Source organism: Clavelina lepadiformis, chromosome 1 (assembly GCF_947623445.1).
Source record: "Clavelina lepadiformis chromosome 1, kaClaLepa1.1, whole genome shotgun sequence".
Classification (NCBI taxonomy): domain Eukaryota; kingdom Metazoa; phylum Chordata; class Ascidiacea; order Aplousobranchia; family Clavelinidae; genus Clavelina; species Clavelina lepadiformis.
In genome coordinates this window covers 19,381,165-19,405,217 of record NC_135240.1, presented here as the reverse complement: position 1 = coordinate 19,405,217, position 24,053 = coordinate 19,381,165, and the positions used below count along the sequence as shown (strand labels likewise).

The 24,053-nt window shown below is 33.8% G+C and overlaps 4 protein-coding genes across 5 annotated transcripts; 1 reads left to right on the top strand and 3 right to left on the bottom strand.

Annotated features, from left to right (window-relative positions):
* The first annotated feature begins 109 nt into the window (after positions 1-109).
* On the top strand, positions 110-3,839 carry LOC143463133 (uncharacterized). Its single transcript, XM_076961515.1, has 4 exons — positions 110-510; positions 736-914; positions 1,004-1,145; positions 2,594-3,839. Exons 1-4 carry the CDS (start codon positions 369-371, stop codon positions 2,743-2,745), a joined length of 615 nt encoding a protein of 204 aa, XP_076817630.1. The 5' UTR covers positions 110-368; the 3' UTR covers positions 2,746-3,839.
* Positions 3,840-5,156: 1,317 nt separating this feature from the next.
* Positions 5,157-9,294, bottom strand: LOC143471087 (ras-related protein Rab-24-like). Its single transcript, XM_076969438.1, has 5 exons — positions 8,927-9,294; positions 8,231-8,378; positions 7,810-7,977; positions 7,556-7,684; positions 5,157-5,580 (listed from the first exon to the last, which is right to left on the bottom strand). The coding sequence occupies exons 1-5, from the start codon at positions 9,050-9,052 to the stop codon at positions 5,519-5,521; spliced, it is 633 nt and encodes a 210-aa protein (XP_076825553.1). The 5' UTR covers positions 9,053-9,294; the 3' UTR covers positions 5,157-5,518.
* Positions 9,295-10,218: 924 nt separating this feature from the next.
* On the bottom strand, positions 10,219-14,121 carry LOC143466142 (calmodulin-like protein 4). Of its 2 annotated transcripts, none has more exons than XM_076964775.1 (6): positions 12,534-14,121; positions 12,162-12,260; positions 11,564-11,704; positions 11,387-11,484; positions 11,150-11,240; positions 10,219-10,588 (listed from the first exon to the last, which is right to left on the bottom strand). In XM_076964775.1, the coding sequence occupies exons 2-6, from the start codon at positions 12,184-12,186 to the stop codon at positions 10,491-10,493; spliced, it is 453 nt and encodes a 150-aa protein (XP_076820890.1). In that variant the 5' UTR covers positions 12,187-12,260; positions 12,534-14,121; the 3' UTR covers positions 10,219-10,490. The 2 variants fall into 2 exon arrangements, with proteins under 2 accessions (XP_076820890.1, XP_076820883.1); XM_076964768.1 differs by having other exon boundaries at positions 12,230-12,260; positions 12,534-14,118.
* A 559-nt stretch (positions 14,122-14,680) lies between these two features.
* LOC143462543 (aspartate aminotransferase, mitochondrial-like) lies at positions 14,681-23,962 on the bottom strand. The gene is made up of 11 exons (XM_076960756.1): positions 23,808-23,962; positions 21,505-21,661; positions 18,439-18,561; positions 18,312-18,371; positions 18,175-18,248; positions 17,708-17,795; positions 17,546-17,614; positions 16,257-16,443; positions 15,735-15,900; positions 15,478-15,628; positions 14,681-15,406 (listed from the first exon to the last, which is right to left on the bottom strand). Exons 1-11 carry the CDS (start codon positions 23,882-23,884, stop codon positions 15,284-15,286), a joined length of 1,275 nt encoding a protein of 424 aa, XP_076816871.1. The 5' UTR covers positions 23,885-23,962; the 3' UTR covers positions 14,681-15,283.
* Positions 23,963-24,053: the final 91 nt, after the last annotated feature.

Below are 24,053 nucleotides of genomic sequence, written 5' to 3'. Positions count from 1 at the left end.
ATTAGTGGACGAAAAGCCTTAAAATTTGATTGCTTTCGCCCAGGGAAGGATAGTAATGTAATGCCAATTGTGCCCAAGAAAGAATGAAAAAAAGGACCTAACTTAGTGGCACGCAGTACCAGGTTCTGTGCTGGGTGCGCCGTGCGCGTATAAACAGTTTCCCATTACTTTTAAGGGCTTATCTTTTCCTTTTGTTCCACCATCTTTTCCCTATCATAACAGTTTTTCTAAGTAAGTTGTGTTTGATCCTTACAAATTATAAAAACAATATCTGGGAAGATACGCTACATATTTTTCAAACTGGACGGTGTTGAACAAGTGCTTTAAGCTTAGAGATGATTTAGGTAGCTTATGTGCTTAATTTAATCATGTTTATTACAATCCGTTTTGGAAAAGATAATCATCAAATTTTTAATCCCGATTGTTCAATCATCAACTTTGTCGCAGATATTAAGCGAAGATGTCTTTTGGAATACGCTCATCAAGGATTAGATTTAGCGGATGAAACAGGTAAAATAAGAGAACCATTTTATATTGATTGCCGCAATTTGGCAGGCCCAATTTGAATAGTATATTATATACAATATATAGTATATACAAACGTCTACCGAATGTGCTATTCAACAATGGATGAAATAAGCAGTGTCTAAGTTCTTAAGTCTATTTGGTGTTAGACAGTTCCGGGACAAGTAATTAGGGCGTTTATTATCCTGCAACAACAATGATACTCTGCAGGGCTGTTAATGGGAATTAGTACCGCAGCGGGTCAGGAAAGAGCACTGAGTTACTTAAAACCGCTTTGTACATACATATTAATGGAAAAACGAGTGATACCAGCAGTAAGAAATTTTCCTATTATGATCAGCAACGCCTCGACATCGCAATCCTTCTCCAGGTCTTCCAAAAGCAAAACGGTTTGTTGCATTATTATTCATTTTTTGTTTGATCGAGCACTATACTATGGTCTTAAGTTGTAAAAATTGTATACCGTATAATGTTTCAGAATGAAACCGAATTTTCCACCAATGAAACTTGCAAAGATTTATACTTTCCTCTGCTATTGGGTGTAAATAAAATTTATCCAGATTTCCACTTTCATAAAACTATTCAAGAAAAAAACACATTTAATCAACGAAAAAGCAAAGGTATAGTTTTTAAGCATATACTATGAAAATTATTTAGCCTTGAGAAAGTCACCCATGAGGAGACATTGCGTAAGATGGGACACCATGATAATTTCTTTCAGCCGTAAGGTAGCATAAAATCGGCTTTTGTTATAAATCAAATACATTACCGCGTTCCTTTTGATATAGTGAAAAAAGACTATACCGGTAGCTTAGCCTATTCATTTTAATCGAAAGAAAAATGACCCCAAATTTTAAATTTTACCAAGATTTTGCTGCATGATAACTAGGTTTTACGTTAGTTTGACGTTGCAGTTGATTTTCTTTTGTTATACTAACAATCAAAATACTTGGATTAAGTTATTATATGATAAAAATTGGCAGACTTAGCGGTTTGTCATTCAGTTATGGTTTATTAACAGTGTAAGTTAATGGTAACTCTAATATTGCCCTGACTTGGAGGGACCAGCGTTTTAACTCTATGATCTTGAGACCGATTTATATATTTTTATAACATAATTTGCCAAGAAAAACATTCTTTTCATGATTAACAACGATAAACGCAGAAAAGAAATAGCCACACAGATTTTTAGAAGATCATCTTTCGTTGTTCGTATGTGACAAATGAATTTATTCGTCCATTTTACATTCTAATTTTGTTTTAAAGTTAAGCAATTTTATTTCAAGGTTATTGTTCAAAGATTGTTGTTTAATTAAAACAAGGTTTTATTGTAAAGGATTTATACGGAACGTCTCATATTGATTTATCATGGTTATCCACTTTCTGACTCGAGTCGTAATGACTTGAGTCAGAAACTTGTTTGGAAAGACTCAACTTGACTCGACCCTTTTTAAGAAAGTACATAAATGACTTAACTTGACTCTAGTTATCATTTGAAATGGCCAGAGTTGACTCAAGTCAGTTTTTTGATTACGTTTCAGAATTAAAGAAATACGAATCTCTATCCTTTGATCGGAATACATTAAAGTGTAACTGAAAATGATTTTATTTGTTTACGAATGCATATGGTGGAACCAACTGAAGTAAACGTTGTAAATTGTAATTATCCTAGACGTCTCTTGTTAACAGAAATGGTGTTTTTGCTTTCTGTTTAGCTTGGTTTATATTACTTGACTCAACTCGATTTTTATTTACCACTCGACTTGGCTTGCAACTCGAGCTTGATGACTCGGTTACGAATCTGGTCAGCAAAGAAGGGACAAAAAGCATTTTTATTTTGTAAATTGCTCAATAAATAATAAGAAAACTTCTTGAAAATGGTGTGCCTAATTCCAAGCAATATCTAGCACAACCCATAAAAAGATTAAACACAGCACATCGTGTTTTTGAGTTGGAGCAGTTTTTATAAAAGTGTCCCATCATGGTAGGTGACTTTCTCCTATACTCACTTTAATTAGCCAACTGGTATTTATTTCTTATTGCTATTGTTAAACTTAATTGCTTTTAGGTTCAAAATACGTCTGTGGACAAAGCGTAAATCATCTTGGTATTTCTCAGCTTAAATCCATGTCAACTACAAGCCGTAAATCTATAACCTCGGTGAAGACTCTCCCGAAAAGGATTTATCCCAACTACGCTCGACGTTTAACTTTAATGTAGAATTCGCGACAAATTTATTTTGTTGTTGCAATCCAAAAACTTCATTTCCAAGGTTGATTGTAAATACTAAGCTAAAGAGTAACATATTTTCACCAGGCTGTTTTAGTATCAATAGTATGGCATATAGCGTAACTAATGCTCGCAGGCTCACACAAGTGACCAAAATGTCACTCGGGTAAGCTATATGCCATACTACACATAATATGAAAGTACAAGAATGGTTTAGAAACGCGGGTTTAAAGATAATTGTAAAGCAGAAATGAAAAAAGTTCAAATATGGCATGTAGCGCACCCAGGGCATTTTGGTCACGTGACTTTAAAAATAATTTTAAAGCAGAAAATGAATATTTAGAAATGAAATTATGAAAAAAAATAGTTTTCTAATCATCAGCAACAGTCATTTTGAAATGTCTATCTCTATTTAAAACAGCCAATGTTGGAACTTGTGTAATAGCATGAACAATATATCCGTTCTTTATATTTTGGATGAAAATAATATTCTCTATTATTGATAATTATTTTATTCTTCTTGTTTTATATATGTATAATTACTAATAATCTTATAAACTTTTATAACCAGAAGCATTATCATTATCATTAAAAATTCAATATTATTATTAAATGAAATATCATACTATGGAGCTTCAATTGCATGATTAATAATATCATAAGTATTTTCTAAAAAATATTCTACAATATCTAATGTACGTATGTCACGAGAATATCCTTACGCACTTGTTTTAAGAAACACTGCATTTTAATGTTATATAATCCCATTGCTAAGGCACTAGTTTGGGTTGTAGTTTGTTGTTGTGTAGTAATATTTTACCGTTGTGGCACTTGTGCCCGTTATCGTTTTTAGGAAATTGTAGTTCTATATACACGTGCACGTTTTTCTTTGTTCCCCACAACTCTTCCCCGAAGCATGTCACGCTACCCGCGAATCCTTTTTCCTCGTTGATTGATGATGGTGAATGGTACGATAGTTTGGTGACCAATAGTTGGGACAGTTACGTTTGGGTTTTATAGCAGTAACATGGATGTTTTTACCTAAGAGATATGCCATTAAATGTTAATAAAGAAAACAGAGCTAATTGACTAGCTGTAAAGCGGGAAGGTTCCTGGTAAAGAAAATTTGGTTACACGTATAGGTAAATCTGGTTCATAGTATAATATTGTTGGACAATCATCATTATCATCTTATATATATCTCACAAGTACCTGGAAAAAATATTTTAAATTGAAGGAAAGCCGTCTTTTATTCTATATCTATTGAATGACTATATTTTATTGTAGCATCAAAACTGTCAATAGAAAAAATCATTATATTGATTACCTGGATATATTGAGTTAAATATGTTTTGCCATCATCTGAAAATAGTTCTTTAACTTTATTTAAAACTTTTTTTTCTCCGTCTAAAATATATCTATTGTAACTAATAATAATTTGTAGTTGATTTGCCATTTTCTTTTTTATTATTATAAGATATTTTATCTCAAAGTAATTTTTATACTTTAAGAACTTTTCTGAACAATGGCGTTAAAACGTGATTTATCTGTAATTATCCATGACGTTATTCAAAAAAGCATTCCCGAGGGAATGTTTTTTGAAATTTCAAAGTTGTTGCAAATCTGAAATAGAAATCCAACTGTTAAAAGGACTATCATAACCTTTTCATTTAACTAAAGCTAATTTCTTTTTATTTTATAATATTTTATTAAAATTTTTTGAATACTTTCAAAAACTGTTATTTTAACTTTTTGTGGTGTATATCTCAACAACCAGTCAGCAAATTCATTAACACCTCTTCGAAATTTAGCAGTTGCATTATAAGCTGATGTTTTTAAAGTTGGTGGAGACTTATTATAAGATGTTGATTTCAATACAGGAGTTTTGATATCAGGAACTGGTGAATCTAAAATATTTGATTGATTTATCTTTTTATATTATAAGACATTTTATCTTAAAGTCATTTTTATACCTTAATAAATTACTATAATGTCATGTGACCTCATAGCTAACGAATTCATTTAATCTCTTAAAAGTCATGTGATTCTGTTTGTGCTCGAAACGCAGTTCCAAGGAACTCGTTTGACCTCTATGTCACGTAACCAAAATATATCGGTTGCGGCCCTCCAAAATACTGGAACTTTTTCATTTCTAAATATTCATTTTCTGCTTCACAATTATCTTTCAAGTCAGGTGACCAAAATGTCTCGGGTGCACTATATGCCATACTGGACCTTTTTTATTTCTAAACATTTAATTTCTGCTTTACAATTGTATTTAAAGTCACGTGGCTAAACTATTCTTGTACCCTCATATTATATGTCATACTACTAAGATCATATTTGTTCACAGTAAAATTACTTCAACCGTACATCGTCACAAACGTTTGTAGCAGACTATGTAGGTCTACAAAGCTATAATTAAATTTAATCACAAAAATAAACGCGTGCAAACGGACGTTATAAACGCGTGAAATATCGTACGTTGGAGTTGTTCATTTAGCATACCTATTCTACACAATCCACTTTCAGTACACCTTAACATTTCATAAATGAATTATAAAATATAGTAATTTGAATCAAGATAATATAATATGATTGTGATTCAAGGAAAAAACCTTAGCTCGTCATTCCTTCGCTCATTGCACACCGAAGATAAGAAAGTGATTACAAGCTATTATTAACTATATGCTAGAAATAAATTTGCATAGAACAAAGGAAAGTCTCAAAAGACATTTCGACAGACCATTTCCGTCCTTCAGTTTCATCGGTGGCAACAATTTTTGCGATTGTTGTCAGCTTTACTAACATTCACCACAGAGGCATCTTTACAACAAAAAAATTAGATAGTGAACATGGCTTTCTAAACACTAGAATTTACAATGAGAAATCGAATTTGCTTAAGTCGAAATTTCGGTTAGAACATAGAAACTTCACCGGTCCAGGCAAATCGACTATTATTATGCATGAAAACAACTAAAAAACAATAAACAGAATTCAAGTGTTTCGTGGTCTCCAAACCATATCAATGATTATATAAATATATAAATACCGGCTACAAGCGCCTGAAATCTCAAAATTTAATCAAAAATTCAATCTCAAATTTTAATGCTGTTTCAGTTTAAAACCTTTAAATGCACTTAAGTGTATTGCCTGAAATTTAAAACTCGAATGGTTTAAATCCAAATCAAACTACGAATTACTCAACGTACTTTAATTGGTTTCTTCATCTTCTAGCTAACGAGCTTCCGCTGTAGGCCTATTTTAGCGTGAGGTATGCTCTCCTACGTTTCTTTTAAATAGATGCCACCGAGCCAGAAACGGCTAATAGTCTTTATAAGAATAAGCACTACGCAGACTTGCAAAAGATCTGAAGTTTAGTGCATTTAAATGGTTTCAAACATAACAATTAAGCTCTTTACAACAAGAGTAGCGTAAAGTGAGGTGCAAGTCCACAAACAAGTTAACCTTACATCGAAGGCTCGGCAACGAGGCGATCAGTGGCAGTTGATGTTTATTTTTCAGTATAAAATTGTCACAGGTGTCACGTAATGAGGTAACAGGGGGCGGCTGTAGGCCTACATGTGTAGCATTAAGTCGTTACGGCAAATACTGGTGTTACCACATATACCAGTATAAAATCACCAGTTGTATCCTAAGTACTCTAGGCTACAACGCAAGATATTCCTGTTGTTGCTGTTACGCACTTACGTGTAGCCTATACGCTTTAACCATACCTATTTCTTGTTGTAAGTTGTCGCCCACCCAAAACATATAGCCTAATTTGTACTAAATAGCATAATCATAATTGTAACCACGTAATGATAGACTATGCCGTATTAAGCAGCCAAATAGTTAACTGCCTTCTTGCAACACATTTTCGGCAAAAACTACTATATCACTGAATGTAAATGCAAAATTCTTTCTCCGGTGTAGTTACTGAAAATCCTTTTTTGACTTAAAGGGGAACTGAAGTCATTTTCAACACATTTTCTGAAAAAGAATATAAATACGCTAATTCGGAAAATATAAACGAAATTTCTTTATCTTTTTTCGTTAAAGAGTTTTTGGCGAAACCGTTTTCCAAAAACTAGGATTAGACTACTTTGAGCTAAGGCCGCACAATGCACAAACCGATAACATTTGTTTATTTAAAAACGCCTCTTAGAATTAGTCAATCCTCCGTTACCGAAAAAAATATAAAAAAAGCTGTCGAAAACCACTACTAAATTCGCCGAAACGAATCGGGCAACAGCAACTTTCCATTGATCTGATATGCGCTTGAATCATGATTGAATACCAACAACCTTAGTGACTTCACATCTTCCGTTCCCCGCACAGTTTGTTGAAAACGGTTTTGCCAAGAACTCATTAATGAAAAAAGATAGAGAAATTTCGTTTACATTTTTGGAATAAGCATATTTGTATACTTTTTTAGAAAATGGTTTGAAAAGGACTCCAGTTCCCCTTTAAGCTTAAGGCCTACTTGTTTTAGGACTTTTCTCGCTCTTGGGACTATTCTATGTACAGTACCAAAAAGTACTACTAATGTAGCTAATGTAATTGTGATGTAACTAATGTAGCTACTAAATATCAAAATGTAGCTACATTTTGACATTTATATAGTAGTTACATTTGATACTTAGTAGCTACGTTAGTTAGATTAGCTAAACTTTGGTGTTTAGTCTATCTACAATAGTTACATTAGCTACATTTTGGTATATAGAATGGTCCTCTCCAGTGCGTATAATCTCCGTAGTCTGTTTTAACCGGTAGCCTAGGTATATAAGCACAAACCTACCACATATGGCATCCTCAAGTTTTTCGAAGTTATAAGGATCTTTTGTAAAATCGAACGCAATTTTGAGGAATAAATCATTTACGTTCTCTCCGGTTTTGCTGGACGTTTCCAAAACAGCAGCCTTGATTGCTGCTTAATGAGTAAAAATTGTGTTAGTGAACGTTATTAACTATGCCAACGCTGTTTTACATGCAGCTTTCACCGGTCTCTTTCTAATATTTAACTTTCTGGTGAACCAAATTCACCGCAGTTACCTTCTCCGTAATCGCAAACGTCGTGGAGGTCAACAGAACGAGGTTTTGTATGGCTTTGCACTAAATCGATCTTCGTTCCCGCCAAATACACTTTGCAATTTTCTTCGTTTTGAAGCAATTCGTCTATCCAAAAACGTGCTCGTTGAAAACTGGTTTGCTCAGTCACATCTTGGAAAAAACAAGGCAAATAGTATTACGGAAAGCTGAAAGTTTTCAGATAAGCCTATAGGTCTAGGCCAAAACGTCTTTTCACCTTCTCCTATAGTGCATGGTTTGTATAAGAAATAAGGTGTAATATAGGTCTAATAATGTTTAGTATTTGCGAGTTTATGATGCAAAATTACGTTCATTTTACATGCTTCTTCATTTCTTGTGCATAAAACAGAATTTGCGGGAACGAACGGATATTTTTGTTCATTACCATAACACACGATGGCAGCTTTGGCATCTCTGTAGTAAAGTCGGCTCATTGCCTGATATCGTTCAGATCCCGCAGTATCCCATATCCCCAAGATGACAAACTTGTCGTTTACTGCGACACGTTTAGCTCCAAACGCTGCACCTATAGTCTTTGTCAAAATGTTAATTATATGAGTCGAACAACGTATAACAACAATTTGCGCCATTAAAAATATGTCAGCTGAGAATAGTTTTATTTTGCAGTGGGTATTTGAACTATAACTTGGGAGCTACTGTTATGTTAGGCTAGGTTACTGTTAGGGTACATAGCCCTACATTTGCATATCGTTCTTGTTATACGCAACTAAACATTCAAGAGATGTTCGAAATTACAGTGAAATAGTGAACCATGAAAACCTTGTCTACGATTAGCCTATGTTGTACCAGTTCCTCTGGTAAAGGAAGTTACTGTACCTCGTAGAAAACGAAAACAATGAAAAGCTTAGACCCATCTCCAGTAGCCATTAAAATTCTATAGACCTAGCTAGAAGTTGTCTCGGATATTTTTACCACGAAGGCAAGAAAGCCGAATTGAGACAAAACAAAAAATAGCCCATTTGTTTCAGGAAAGCAATAGTATAGTCAACCTTTAATTTGTTTGTCTTGGTATGATAATAAGCGTATATATGGACTCCGATCATAGCTTTAGCCAACTTACGCTTTGATAAGGGGAGGCTTCGTTAAACTGTTCGTGCAAGAACCTTTCCAGTAAGCTGGTTTTACCACCATATTCTTTCCCCAACAATACCACCTTACAATCCACACGATTATTGTCAATTCCCATTCTTGGCTGCTTTAGTAGCCTAGTTCACATTTGTTGTTGAGGAGATAACACAAATGGGTTACTGAAAACTTTAAGTAAAACCTTCGCTCATTTAAAAGAATATAGGCCTACAACTGTAGAATCTCAAAGTTACCAACTCATCATAACGTTAAATTCTACTATCACGATTAGAAAGCTATATAGTGTAGCCTACTGCGGTCTGCATGATTTCGATGCGAGTTTTAAGGAATGAAGCGTGTAAGCTATGCTGCACTTCCGCAAATCAAGTAAGCCTTGTCGTGAGATTTCTACAGCCACACAGAAAAATGAAGGAAATGAAACTTGTAGCGAGCCTGGCACGTTTTGTAAACAACAAAACATCACATCCTTTTCATTTTCATGTTACCTGTTTGCGTATTTATGACTGTTTCATAGATCATACTGCAGATGCCATATTTAAATTCTGTTTAAAAATTATGAATACCATTAATTTAAATACATCTCAGAGTTCAGCCGTTATTGTTTCTTAGTTTCTTACCAATAAAATAAAACTTTATAAAGTCCTATACGTGTAGGTTATATCAAAACAACTTTAAAGTGCGCTCTGTACTACAAAAATCATTGCTTAAAAAAATGTGTTAACCAATGTAACTACATCCAAAGCCAACGAGAAAAAAGTACCGGTAACGCAAGATAAGCGCGCTAGTTTTGTGAAGTTGCAGTAGGTTGAGCTGGCCTACCACTTTTTCAGTAGCGGCTGCCCACCTTTGTTTTTTTCTAGTCTACTGCCATGATAACGAAAGCTGCTTCTCTCCCCATCATGTTTTATGACAGATTTTGATACTCCTGACAGAAGTGAATTGGTATTAACTTTGCATGGGACACCCCAAATAACCACCTAATTTCTAATTGTTTTCCAACTAACTCAAGATTCGGTCTTGCCTATGCTTTCTTAAAGAATCTAATCTCTAGCACCATCACCCACAATAACCTCAAGTTGTCTTTTATTCCATCTTCTGATGCCACCAACAAAGTCGTCCGCATAGAGTAGTTTCAACGGTGAGCCCACTCTGAAGTTCTTACCAATCTTCTCCAATATGTTTACAAAAATAAAAACCAATTAATTACCACTAAACTGATCTGATGCTCCCAAGTAATGAAGTTTTAACCTCAACAAGTGAACAAAATTTATGGAAATCTTCATTTAATGTTGATATAATTAAAGGCACCTTTGATTTATAAGGTTCACTTGACATAATTAACTAATGAATAAACAATACTAAAACGTAAAGCAAATCACTGAAACAACATTCAATAACACTACCAAATTTAGTAAAAGTACAAAATCAAAACATAGTATTACAAATCATTAATTCACAGCAAATAACTGATACGCAGTGATTTAAACAAAATAGCACTTCAAATACAAAGTAATTGCACCATTATAAAAAACTTTTCCTTAGTAATCAGGTATAGGAATGGTAACCATGGTTACAAAATCTTTGTATTTAATATAACCGTTGTTCCTCACATTTGCTGCTCGAAAGATTTGATCCACTGCAAAGTATTGTACAATGAATAATTGGGATGTATTAAATCAAGCACAAATGTTGACTATGTTTGTTATTCTCACGAATCCAAATCTTGCAGGCAGATTCAGGTCAAATGTCTTACTTTGTTAAAAGTTTGAAAACAAAAGCAAAACATTGAAGTTTCCAATTGTTAAGTTTCTAACTGACTTTAAGAATGGTGAAATGTTTTTGTTTTCAAAATTTCATATGGTACATAAAACAGAGTTAATTTTTGTAAACTAATTTTCAATGACTAACAGTGACAAGTTTAAGTATGATTCTCTTGCTCATCAGATACTTTTCATTAAGTACAATAATAAAAGTGAGCAGATTCTGATTCGCACAAATATGAAAATCTAATATTAGTATTTTACAAATCCCAACATTTTCTTTCAATTTTTCACATCTTAACGGATTATAATGGCATGATTTCTATTCATTCTAAATGAACATACATTAATTCCATATTTTAAAACTTATCACCACATGACCTTTTAATCACTAACCAACTTTGATCATTACCAAACATTGAGAAAAAGCAACAAACCTTCCTTGTGACTCAATTTTTCTCCCGTATTCATGAGGATACGTCTTAGTTCTGAGGCAGCTATTAAACCCTTGTTGGAGTCATCAGTCAACTTTTGCATGTAAAAGATTTGATTAAAACAACTACAACACTCATACTCTGTTTTATACTTTAAATGTTGCTGCAACATACCAAACGTTATTCAAACAAGACAATTAACAAAACTGTTAAAAAATGGCTACTTTTATTGCATCGTACCTTCAAAGCTTCAGTAATTTCATTTGTTATGTTCTCTTTTGACATCTGCTTTTGCCATATTTTCAGAAACTGTGAGAAATCCAAGTAATCAGTTTTACCTGCCAAAAACCATATAAAGCAATTGTTACTGACGTAAAACACACTCATCTTCAATTTTGCAGGCGCTAGAATTTAAACCTTTCTTTAATTCTTGGAGATGTAACTTCAGTTCTCGCAATGTGGGGCTTGCACCAAGAGATCTCATTACTGTAATCAAATCTGAACACAAAATCCTGCCATTGTGTTGTTTGTCATACAAATTGAAGCAATCTCGCAAATCTGTAAACAAAAGTACACCGAAATTGCACAAAAAATTATAGAACAAATCAAAGATAATTCCAACTTTATAGAAGAGAAAAAATGTAAAAGCTTAAGAAGTGTAGCTGATAATTATAAAAAATAAACCTAGTTTGCTAATTCTGCCAGAAACTGTTGTTACTTGTTTTAATAGATTGAGCTGTAGTGTCTTAAGTGCTGTATAGCATAGCACAAAAGGCCTCTTTTAACATAAAAAGGTTTCTATTGTAGATTCAGCACTTTTCACAAATTTCAAAGGTTTTCCTTTTTGACACGAAAACCGACATATGACTTATATGGATGTCATTCTGATTTTCTAGTGCTGAGGCACATGTTGTGATGACCGTTCAATAAAACTGTTTGTAATTTACACAATGCCCATAATTATGTTTTAGCTACTATTATCGAGCTAAGGCCAGAGAGTTATCAACTACCATACCTGTAACGAAATTAGTTTTATTCATTATGAAGTATTAACTTTGCATGTTAGAGAGCATTTGCGCATACCTTCAATTTCCTTTTCTTTTGGAATCTGTGCCTGCAAATATCAAAAAGCAAGCATACACTTAAATTAGATTATATTTTAAACTAATTTGGCCAATATTACAATTATAGTTTTAAGCATATACTATGATATATCACTTAAAATGATATGTCATTACCACTTGTAGAAGTAACATAGCATGCCAGTGGGCAGTGGCATTGTATAACCAAGAAAAGTAAGTTAATAAACGGAAATTAAAACTGAAAATGAATGCATGTAGAGACAACATAAGGTATCCAAAGTTTAAAAAAAACTGGTGATACATACCATTGTATAGTATTGTATTATTTTTCAATCCTTGGAAGATAGAGAGCTCTTTTGTTTTAGCAACGCAAAATTTTGTTGTTTAACCTATAGCAGTGGTTCCCAAACTTTTTCAGTTGCAGAACCCTAATGGAATTTTTAAAACCAATGCAGAACATTAACACGTAATTAGGGAAAAACCATAAAATTTTACAGCTGTGGTAGGAAAATTGTTTATTGAAAATTCCAATTATTAGGTATGTGGTTTTGTAATCCAGGGGAAATGTTAACTAATTCGTGTTAATGTTGTTAAACTAATGTTAACTAAGTAAAACAATACAAGGGATGGAGCCAGTTTTCACATGAATTAAAACAACAAAAACAAGAGAACACTTCAACACTTGATCCAATGGATAATCTTGCCCAAACAAAAAATCTGCAAGATAATATAATCTCACACCAGCAAAGGACTGTAAGAAAAACAATTTCATACCATAAAACACTTTCTCAACAGTACAGGACATTTTTACCAAAAAAACCTGCAAAAAGCTTCGTATGAATTTAATCTTTGCCAAGCAGGAACACCAATTTTAGTGATTCAAAAGTATCTAGTTTTAAAGTTGTTCAAGATTTAACATTTTCACCACTAAAGAGCGAAATCATTAACTTCTCCAATAATTAATCCAACGCTGTGGTGAAGGATCTTGCTCAAATGCTTTAATGTTCAAACTAACTAATTTAGCCATAGAAAAAAAACGTTATCATAATCAACTGCTTGAGTTTGGAAGTAGCCATTGATCAACAAAGCAAAACATATCAAAACAAAATCTGAAAAAGTTTTCAGGCGGTGAAGTAGAGACTTATTTTAATGGCCACCATTTGCCGAAGTAGGAAATTACAAATACTGTATACGACAATTATGCTAGCTGGTGAATTAAAATTTATATTCTAATTTTTAACTTAAAACGACCTACTAATTTTTCCAAAGTGTAATTTAACCTAAAACTAATCTCCTCTGACCCAAACTTTCATTTGTCATGATTAATATACATAGCTAGGCTGCAAATTGAAATAAACCCTTGTTTTCAACTTAAAATCACATTTTTTTCCAAAGACTAAATTAATTTAAAACTAGTAGCCTCCGACCAACACTCTCGCCTTTCATGGTTAAATTAGATCAAAACTAAATCTGGAGAAAAAACTAAAGCAATAGCAAAATTCAAACCCAAAACTTTCAGCACACACGCCCCATCATTAACCACTACGCCAACATATTGCTTTCTTCTCTCCGTGCAAAACGAGAGTCATAAACCCATTAGGAGAAATATGCCGTTCACTGTATTATCATTCAGCAACGTCAGTAAACGAACGCCGGTAAAATAGTCACTTCGTAAACATTATCATACCATACCATATTAAGCTAAACTTTGTGGAATGTTTAAACAGGAATACAATTTCCTCAGACTTAAGTTGAACATAGCTTCACAATGCTGTACGTAGTTGATGCACATATGGCTGTACAAAGCTTCCCAATGCTGCACGTCGTTGATGCATATATGGTTTGAAGAAAACCCCAAAAGCAAAAATTACCCACCCGTGTTATTTAACTGTGCCTTCACTTTACCACTTCCCCTACTTTTACTTGCCTGGTCAAGCGTGACCTCAGTTTAACATCTTAGCATAGACATCGGAAATATGAACACATACATATTTATAGTGTCACATGGTTGATATTATTTCTAGCTGTCCTTACTTGGTACTATGTTGTGTGTTTATATCTGTATTTCCGATATCTGTGCAACCATAAAATATTAAAATCCAATGTTTTAGCTTTGTACGGTGCAATAACATTGTTACCAAAAAGCTCTACCATGCTTTGCTTGTTTAAGTTCACCTTTGGGCTCGTATTCGGCATGCTTGCTATGATCACCTAGTTGTTTATCTTCGGACTGAGGAGTCTTTGCACGACTCAAAACCGGGTTACAATGCTAGCATTTGTGCAAGTTTCGATTGTTACACATTTTTTGTTGTTGTATATAGTGCTGCCCAAATTAAAAATAGTCCACCAGGTCCATCGAACAGGAACAAGTGTTGTGCATTGCCCAAGTGCGTAACGACAGTATAGCGCAACTGGGTACCGAAAACGAGCCGTATTTACTGCGAGGCAAAGCCACAAATCTAGGCTTGTATTTTCGAATAATTTGTGTTTTACACAACAACATGGAACTTCATTTTACATTTCAAAAACACCGTATTTCTTTATGACGAGAAGTACTATGAAATGGTTTGACATGTATTCTACACTTCACGGAGGATTAAATGTGTGAAATGTAACTACAAAGATTACAGATAAAGAATAAACTAGAACACCAATAATTACAACATCTGCTATAGTACATTACAAAAAGTTGTCACTAGCCAAGCAAAAGCAACTGACATGTAGTACAGTTCAGGAGACTGATATTGGAATTGATGGTATTTCATATCACATAACAATGACATTAACAACGCACAATAAACTTTGTAACAAAATTATTTGTGTCTCTCAGAAAATTGTACATTGAAAAGGCACCGGTCACACGATATATAAAATATGATAACATAACTGTAATGATCTCGAGCTGTTTCAAAATAAACAAAAAAGTTTGCAAACGCATGTAATGTAGATACGCCAGTATGCCTGCGTAACAAGTATAGTATTTTCAAATATTTATCAAACACTTTTAATTGCTCCTTCAACCTGCACTGAAGTATTATTAAGAATTCATAATCAGTTATTTTGTAACTTCATGCATGGCATGCGCCAAGTAACCTACATTGCCTGAAGACAGGCCAGCTACAGAAATTCTTCCATCCTTTGTCAAATAAACAGAGAAATCTTGAGTGAGACGTTGTACCTAATTAAATATACAAATTAATTTCATTTTTAACTTCAGATGTAGATACGGATTTTAAAATAAGTTAAGACCTCTTCTGAGTTGAGTCCTGTAAAGCAGAACATGCCAATTTGGTCTGTGATGTGTGACCAATTGCGAAGTGAGCCTTCCTTTTTAAGGTTTTCCACTAACTGCTCTCGCATTGAAATTATTCTGTCAGCCATACCCTTAACTTCAGCAAGCCTGAAAGGTTTAAAACTTTAATTTAAAGTCACATAGAATCTAATTAATTCCTAGTGAAAATCATGCAACTAAACACTGTGCTTAAACCAAATCATAGACGTAGTACCAAGAGGCTTTAAGATCAGGATCTGTTAAAACCATAGATGCTATCCTTGCTCCATTACATGGTGGATTTGAATACAAGGGGCGAATTAAAATTTTTAACTGACTTTCAACACGAGCTGCTTCATCTTGATCTGAACAAACCAAGGAAAATGCTCCCACTCTTTCACCTGCAATTTAGTGTAAGGTTTCTTCATAGACTTAAGTTTGACACAATAATCAGTTAATCCCACTATTTGTTAGCGGCCAAAAATTTTTCTAGGACTGCGTTAATGAATACACTTAGAGCAAAATAATCCCACTACACAAAAATTTCAATTTGCGTATAAAAAGTATTATATTTTGTTTAGTACTACGTTTTAGGGTAAGTGAGCTAAGATTAGGTTGAACAACAGTATTGAGAAAGCAAGGAATTATGATTCTAATTAAATAGATTGGATTACTTCAGCATGAGGATTAGGGTAGCTACATAGTTTCTTGCAATACAGAATGTACAATCACGTGTTGAAAATTAATGATAACACACCGTAAAGACCCATATTCTTTGCAAAGGATTGGGCTAGCAATATGTTGTGACCATCGGCAACAAACATCCTCATGGCAGCTGCATCCTTATCGATGTCACCACTGGCAAAACCTTGGTAAGCCATATCAAAAAAAGGCAGCAATTTTCGTTTCTTGCAAATACTGGACATTTCCTTCCATTGCTCAGGCTACAAAAACGATAAAATAATATTCATTATTATTCAATAACAAAAAAGGAAGTTATTTACTGCACCAGCACTAAAATGCCAAGTTATTAGAAGGCAAAAGTAAAATTAATAACTGACTAAAGCTGGGAGAAATTAAGAAAACCTGATTTTTACCATATGATAAATTAACCCACAATTAACTTAGCCCGATCACTGTTTATTAAGCATGCTTAGTGCAATAATCACTCTATTGATTGTTCAAATTTGATGTACATCCCAAAATGAACACAAATTCCACATAATTCACAAGTTTATGGCGAAAAAGAGTTTTTTAACATAACACAAGTGCTGGGAGTTTTAAGTTAAAGGTTTATAAGCATGAAAAATCCAAAAAAATTATCACCAATGCAGAGCTGATCACTAGAAAATTATTAAAATCCTTATTGTATTTTTAAAAAGTCTTAGTTAGGCAATATCGTAACAAAAAATATTTGAATAAAAATATTTCTACTTGTAATATTGTGCATGCAACTGTTATCATAATTGAAATGTTGCAGTTTAAGTACAGCTTAAGATTATGCTAAAGCTCCTCAAGTATATAGACACAACTACACATTGTTTTCTAAATTCAGAACTTTATGGTATGAGTCTTTTTATCAGACATACCGTTGCATGTTGATGAAGCTGATGGTTGGATTGACAAAAAAAATTATTGAATTTTGCCCATGACCACCATTGATACGTTAAATTGAACCAGTAACAACAATTTTTATTCTCATTTCCATATTGGTCAAATCGACAAGAAAAGATAAAACAACCCTAACACCATTTCTGCTTGACCAAACCACAAACTAAACTTTTAAAACTACTTCAAAACTAAACTAAAAAAATTAAATTCTAAAGTAAAACTTTAAAAAACAATCTTCCAATGTTGCTTAAATTTTATGAATGCTGTAAAACATAGCCATTAACTTAGTTTTTTTTACACATTTAGTTTAGTTTATGAAATACTTCCTTAAGAAATTAGTATCAGAGAAAAAAGCATGGTAAAATTGCCAGCAACTTCTTAAAACTTGACTATAACAACCTAACAGATTTCTGGTTATGTTATTCATAATGTTACCTTAGGATCAACACCTGTTGGGTTGTGAGCACAGGCATGAAACATCACGATTGAATGTTCAGGAATTTTCTGCAAAAACATATTTTGACAGTTGAAGTTTTAACTTTTGTGTAGTTTTTATGAAATAAATTTGAATAGCCATGGAAAAGAAAAAATACTGACATTTAAGTCTTCAATCGCCCCTTCCACATCAAAACCACAAGTAGATGGCTTGTAGTATTTATACCACTGAATGTCAAGACCAGCATGTCTACACAGAAATTAGAATTTTATGGATGCAATTGAGGGTAAGTCACGCTACATCTATTCAAACTTTTTAAACTTCATTTTATTCAAGTTTTTCCAATTTTTTTGATGTTATGCTCAGTATCCAGTGAGTTCTATAAATGTATGGCTTCATGCTAATACGCCATAAAGGTGCTATGTAATTACGTTAATATCTTAAACATTCATTGCTGATACAGTTTTATAAAATAGTGTCTCTGCTGACTTCACTGATTATATGTGTGTGTGTGTGTGTGTTTTACCACATTACAGGATGTGTGCAAAGATTTCTTAAGTACCTGTATTAATCCAAACAGTGAAATTTAGTTGTATCCATATGAAAATATTAATTCCAGCAAACTTACTTAAATAAAGGAACATGGTTCCCCCATGTGGGAGTAGGAAGATAAATTGTTTTGTTTCCATTAAAATATTTTTCCTGAAAGTAGCAAAAAGTATGGTTAAATATTATTTACAGTGCAAAAGGTACAAAAAACCTTACCAAAAAGTTTGCACCAATTCTAAGCGAACCTGTTCCAGAAATACCCTGCACTGTGACATTCTGAAATAATAGAAATAAAAATAATTTCTGCTGACCCTTTATAATAACTGCTTAATAAGTAACTAACTCTTTTGTCAGATAAAACAGAACTGGAAGAACCAAAAGCAAGTTCTGCAGCAGCGTTAGTAAATGCGGGCAATCCAGTGATTCCAAGATACTCCTTGTCCATTTCCATTACAAGAGACTGTGCCTGAAAGCAAATAGTATCTAATATCATACAATGTATTCTGAAAACTTCTTGCTTTTATAAAATCAACAACAAGTTTACCAATATTTTAAACATATTAGTATAAGTCAGTTTGGACTTGTGGCAGTTTCACTTGTAGAAAAAGTACTGCAACATACAATTCTTATGACAACATAACCTCAATTTTAGCAACTTGCATTTGAAACCTTGGCAAAACTTTAAGTTGATGGTGTTGGATACAATATAAACCAGTGGTTCTCAACATAATTCTGCTTGCGTAGACGTTTTTTTTATTGTAGCTCAGTACCACTAGATTCAGGAATAACTTATTGAGTTAATTTGATCAAACGTATTTATGACTGCCAAAAAACAAATATATTTTACAAAAACCAACAACTGTTTAACTTACTGTGAGTAAACATGTGCAACAATTAATTTTGAGATGCAAAGAGACTTGTAAACAGTGGCGCAAATAAGTTTGACTTTACGGGGCCAAAAGTATTTAAAACCTGGGTGTAAAAGTCCCAAGCTTGCCCACCTGCCCAAAATGTGAAAAATTCTGGGTTTTTAAGCCTCAAAAACTACTCTAAAATGCCTCGAAATGAAAGGTATACCGTTGTTTATGTTTAGACGTACAACTTATGCTGTTCAATTTTGAATCGCGGTTTAGACGCCTATTACTATATATGTTTTCCTAAGTTATAGCCAATAAGTAGTTGCAAACAAGGAAATCTGATGAAATGAACAAAACAGACTAACCATGTAAAATACCAACAGCTCAAAAAATGGGTTCATAAGGGGGCTACGGCCCAATACCCCTTAAATACACTGGTGTTTGTAAATTTAAAATAAAAGACTCACACATTATCTGACACTAAACTTGTCATATGACCCAGAAGTTGCTCGTTTACCACCTAGAATGCCTTTGTGTACCACTGAATAACATTGTTTGATAACCACTAATATAGACGAATATCTCTGCAGCTACAACCTTATCTTATGGTTCTATGCCATTTGATTTTACATTTAATTTATTCATACTTTCCCCATTTAACTAGCAAATAATTTTATATATAATTCAGTCCCCTCATTTAGTTATTTTTACTTTGCATTGAAAATGAGTACAGCTACTACTCAAGATATCTACAATTTGCATATCTACAAAAGCTCTAATATTTTTGCTTTATGTTTTCTATTCTTAATTGCTTACAATTACATTGATGTAAAACAATAACGTAACAAACATTGTTGCTATACTTTTGCAATGACATAATTCCCCAACTAGTAATGCGTATGTTTAACTTAAGAGTAAATATATTGAAACTTCCCAATACAGAAGATCACTTCTGTTTTTAATTTCAAATTGACATTGTCCTACTCCTATTTTCCTCAAACTTTTATGTGGCTGTACTGGTACAATTGTACATATCACCAATTCTCTGTTATGCAATGTCGCCGCCCTTTCTCAATTTCATTCTTGGTTTCTTTGAATGTTATTGTCAACTCTCGATTTAACGGACTTCGGATTTAACGGACTCAATATGCGCAGATCTATGAGTAAAAGAATGTACCAAAAGAACGGTTTTTATTGTTTTGGAATTCGCCAGGCTACTTTCGTGAATGCATGAAACGATTAGAAAGCTGTCTCTCACAACGTCACAATACCAGCGTATTGTGATCTATCAGCGTACTCTGTACTCTGTTAGCAAGAGCCTTCATTCGGTGCACCTTAGAATCAGTTAGAACCTGCCTGTGTTTAGTACGGTGCATTATGTCTAAGCCAAATGAAAAACGTAAACGTGCGAACTTGTCGGTGATGCAGAAACTAGAACTGATCAAAAAGCTTGAAAAAGGGGCCAGCGTTGCGAGTGTTTGCGATCAGTATGGTGTCAAAAAACAAACAGTCTCAGACATTAGCGAATGGCGAAACATCAGTCGTTGGCGAATTGTATGAAGTACATGCAGAACTTCTTTATTTTTTGGTGTTGTCACAACGATTGCGTCAGCAGAGCTTTCTTTATTGTTGTCGTCTTTTTCAACTTGTTTGTTTCGTAAAACTTCTTCGCATATTACGGCATCATCTTAACGCAACGCTTAAATGAAACTAAAACAGTGCGAATGCGAATGTTAATGTGAGCGTATTGACAGCCACGTGTTAATGCTTAAATTGAGCATTGTTGGTTTCATTGTTTCGTAACAAAGCGCAGTACAAGTCACAAAGCTTACGCATTGCGTGTGCGCTCCCAGTGCGCGTTGTTTTCAATTTTATCTTTTAAAAACTTTTGAATAATCGAATAAATTATCTTCAGTTTTATTCAATTAAGCGGATTATGCAATAAACCGTTATGCGATAAACCGAAGTATTGTCTTTACAAATGATAGACTACGCCTACAGTTTGGGACTTGCGCCCTTTATGCGATAAAACGAATTACATGTATGTGATTATCCAGAATGCAATTAACCGGATTTGACTGTATAACCTTTTGAACATAAAATCGCTATTATTTGTTAGAAAAATCCAGGGCGGAAAAATCCACCCTGTCCACCCAAGTTCGGCGCCCGTGGTAGTGGGAGTACGGTATTTTCGATTAACGGACTTTTTCCAGCAACGGACTGCTGCTGGTCCGCATTTGTCCGTTAAATCGAGGGTTGACTGTATGACATACTTTTTTTTAAAAGTAAAATTGGTTCTATTTGATATAGATACGGTACTTAAATACTGTGCACGTAATGCCACAAAATTTTTTTTAGAAGTTGGTCTGTTGTTTATAATAGCTAAAAAAATTGGTCGTACATCCATACAGTTAATAATAAGCAATATTCCACATTGACTAATCTCCATATTTTGGCCCTGTCCAATCTTGTGTGTATGTAAAATCACAGTTTCTGAAAATATCTTGTTATTGAACTGGTTCACAATTTACTGTATAGTACACACTATTTACTTTTTTAACTGTAGACAAAACGTAAGGTTTTCCGTCATCTCCACGATACGCTCCAACTCCGAGATTTATCTTTTTTGGGTTGGTATCTCTTTTAAATGCTTCTGTAACGCCAAGAATTGGATCAGGAGGTCCCATTTCCACATTGCTCCACCATGAACTAAACATATCAATAAAAATTAGTAACATGAAAGAGTAAACAATTTGTATCTCCAAAGTTCCAATATTTGCTTAATCCAAACTTTACTAAGGCTGTATAACGTGTAGACATGTTCATAGGCACAGATTTACGGGGGTAACAGGGTGGCCATGCCAGCCCATGACCACTGCTACAGGGTGACGTGGCCACCCTGTTACTTAAAGAATAAAAATACTCTTTCCCACAGGACAACATAAAGCGTCCAGTAGGTCCAGGCGGTGCAACAAATGCATTTTGCATACCATCGGATAAACTGCTTGCCGTGGGGCCGTATTTTATTTAGGCCACATAATTTTTGGCAGGGGAGCTGTGAATTGTCTTCATTGGTGTGAAGGGGGCGATTGTATCAACTGTGTACTGCTTCCTAAAACAATTTTGCGTATAACATTGCTTTTTACACTGTTTTCGTGTTCACGCCAAAAAATTCATAAAGAAAGTTTTATGATTCGGTGTTTAAAATTTCTTACAAAGTAAAGAACAATTGCAACATACAAACAAGCTAACCAAAAAGATTTACTATTGTTTTTTGAACAACAGATTTCTAAAGACTTCTGCAAAGTTTCAAGCAGCAACACCATCTGAAACCACGTTACATGTGAGCTTGACCTAAAATAACCCTAATCCAATGTGTACAACAAACAGTGCCCACTGTTCAGGTCATTATCCTTAATGTAACAAAAGTAATGAAATTTCTACAAGAATTCATTGTTAAAGTCTGTTTGACGTGTTGTTGAAAGTCATTGACAATCAATGTGATTGAAATGTTTTAAGGGGACATTAAACTTTGGATATTTACATCGTAGCATTTGAATAATGTCCTTTACAAAAAGATTACCATAGAATGTTATGTTATCATTTATATTAATCGTAGCATTTTGAATTGTCTCCTATGGTTAAGTTTTCAACCTCTTTAAACAGTCGTTTTAATATAAACAGTGTCTCGAAGAGATGTGGTTAAATTTCCCCACACAATGCTCCAAAACAATATATTGTCTTATTGCAAAAGAATTTTGAAAAAATGTAAACATAATGCAATGCATAAAGGTAATGGAAGACCACATGCTTGTGGCCAATTCGTTTAGAAATGTATTAAACTTGGGTGACATCACTTGATCACTGAGCAGCATAGAAAATTGCAACTGTGCCAGATAAATATGTCATTAAAAGTGAAGTAAATATATGCGATGTAAAAAGTTGTGTTTCACCACACGGTTAATCAGTTAATCGTGGTATTACGTATGCCAGCGCAATTTAGTTGACTTGCAACTTTGGCTTACTGCCAATAATTGATTGACAGAATTGGATTGGGCATCCTGGCTCTCTAAAAATGGGTGCCCTATGAAAAAGTTAAATGCCCAACTTTGTCCAACAATCTTTTCATGCTGTGCGCATGGCATGCTCTATCAAAGAAAAAGGGTTAAACAATGGGACAATTGTCACATGGGTAAACCATTGTGCAGGTAAAGGGCATTATTGGAAAACAATGGGTGCCCAGTGGGCATCCATTCAGCTGAATTTAGGATGTCCAGTAGAAAATTTGATTGCCATTGCACTAGGGACAAAACAGAAATTACGAATATTTTATGTCATAAGTAAATTACAAACCTAACAAATTGCTTAAGGCACTCAAGTTATTGCTTTCCGTTCCAAAACATTTAAGCATAACATAATGCACTGCGACCTTCACGTTTTATTCTTCTGCTAAGGCATCAAAAAACTATGAACGCGAGAGATTATAGCTGCTATACAAGCTGCACATGTCTTTCGTTCACCTTATTGGCATAATGCCTTGCATTATTACTGCCTCAACGCTCTACAAATGTAGTAAATTTCCAAAATATATAAATTAATATTTTCTTAAGGAAAGTACAGCATTTTTGTAATACAACCAAAAAATATTGTAAATGCTATTTACTATGCAGCTCTAGCTGCATAAAGTTGAATTGAACCTGTTAAGAAAGAACAGGCAATGTTTTTCGTTGCCACTATTACACATAAACACATCAACGTACAGAAGTCAGTCCTCCAACTTAATTACAGGCTATGCTGTATATAAATCTAACCAATATTGTGCACACACTTAGAATGTATATAATAATTAACCAACCTTGGTCGTAGGATTATGCGGCAGTTAACTGGAGTATTTAATACCCTTGACATAACATGTTTCACATGCAGAGCCATGATCAAACTTCCCTCACTACAATATATATGATACAATTATATTTATTGTAGCAAGCTCTGTACAATAAGACAAAAAAAGTATATAATCCATCCATCTCTGGGGCTGTTTATGATACTAACTTGTCAAATTATTTGTGAAAAGGCCTATAACATGAACACTGATACACAT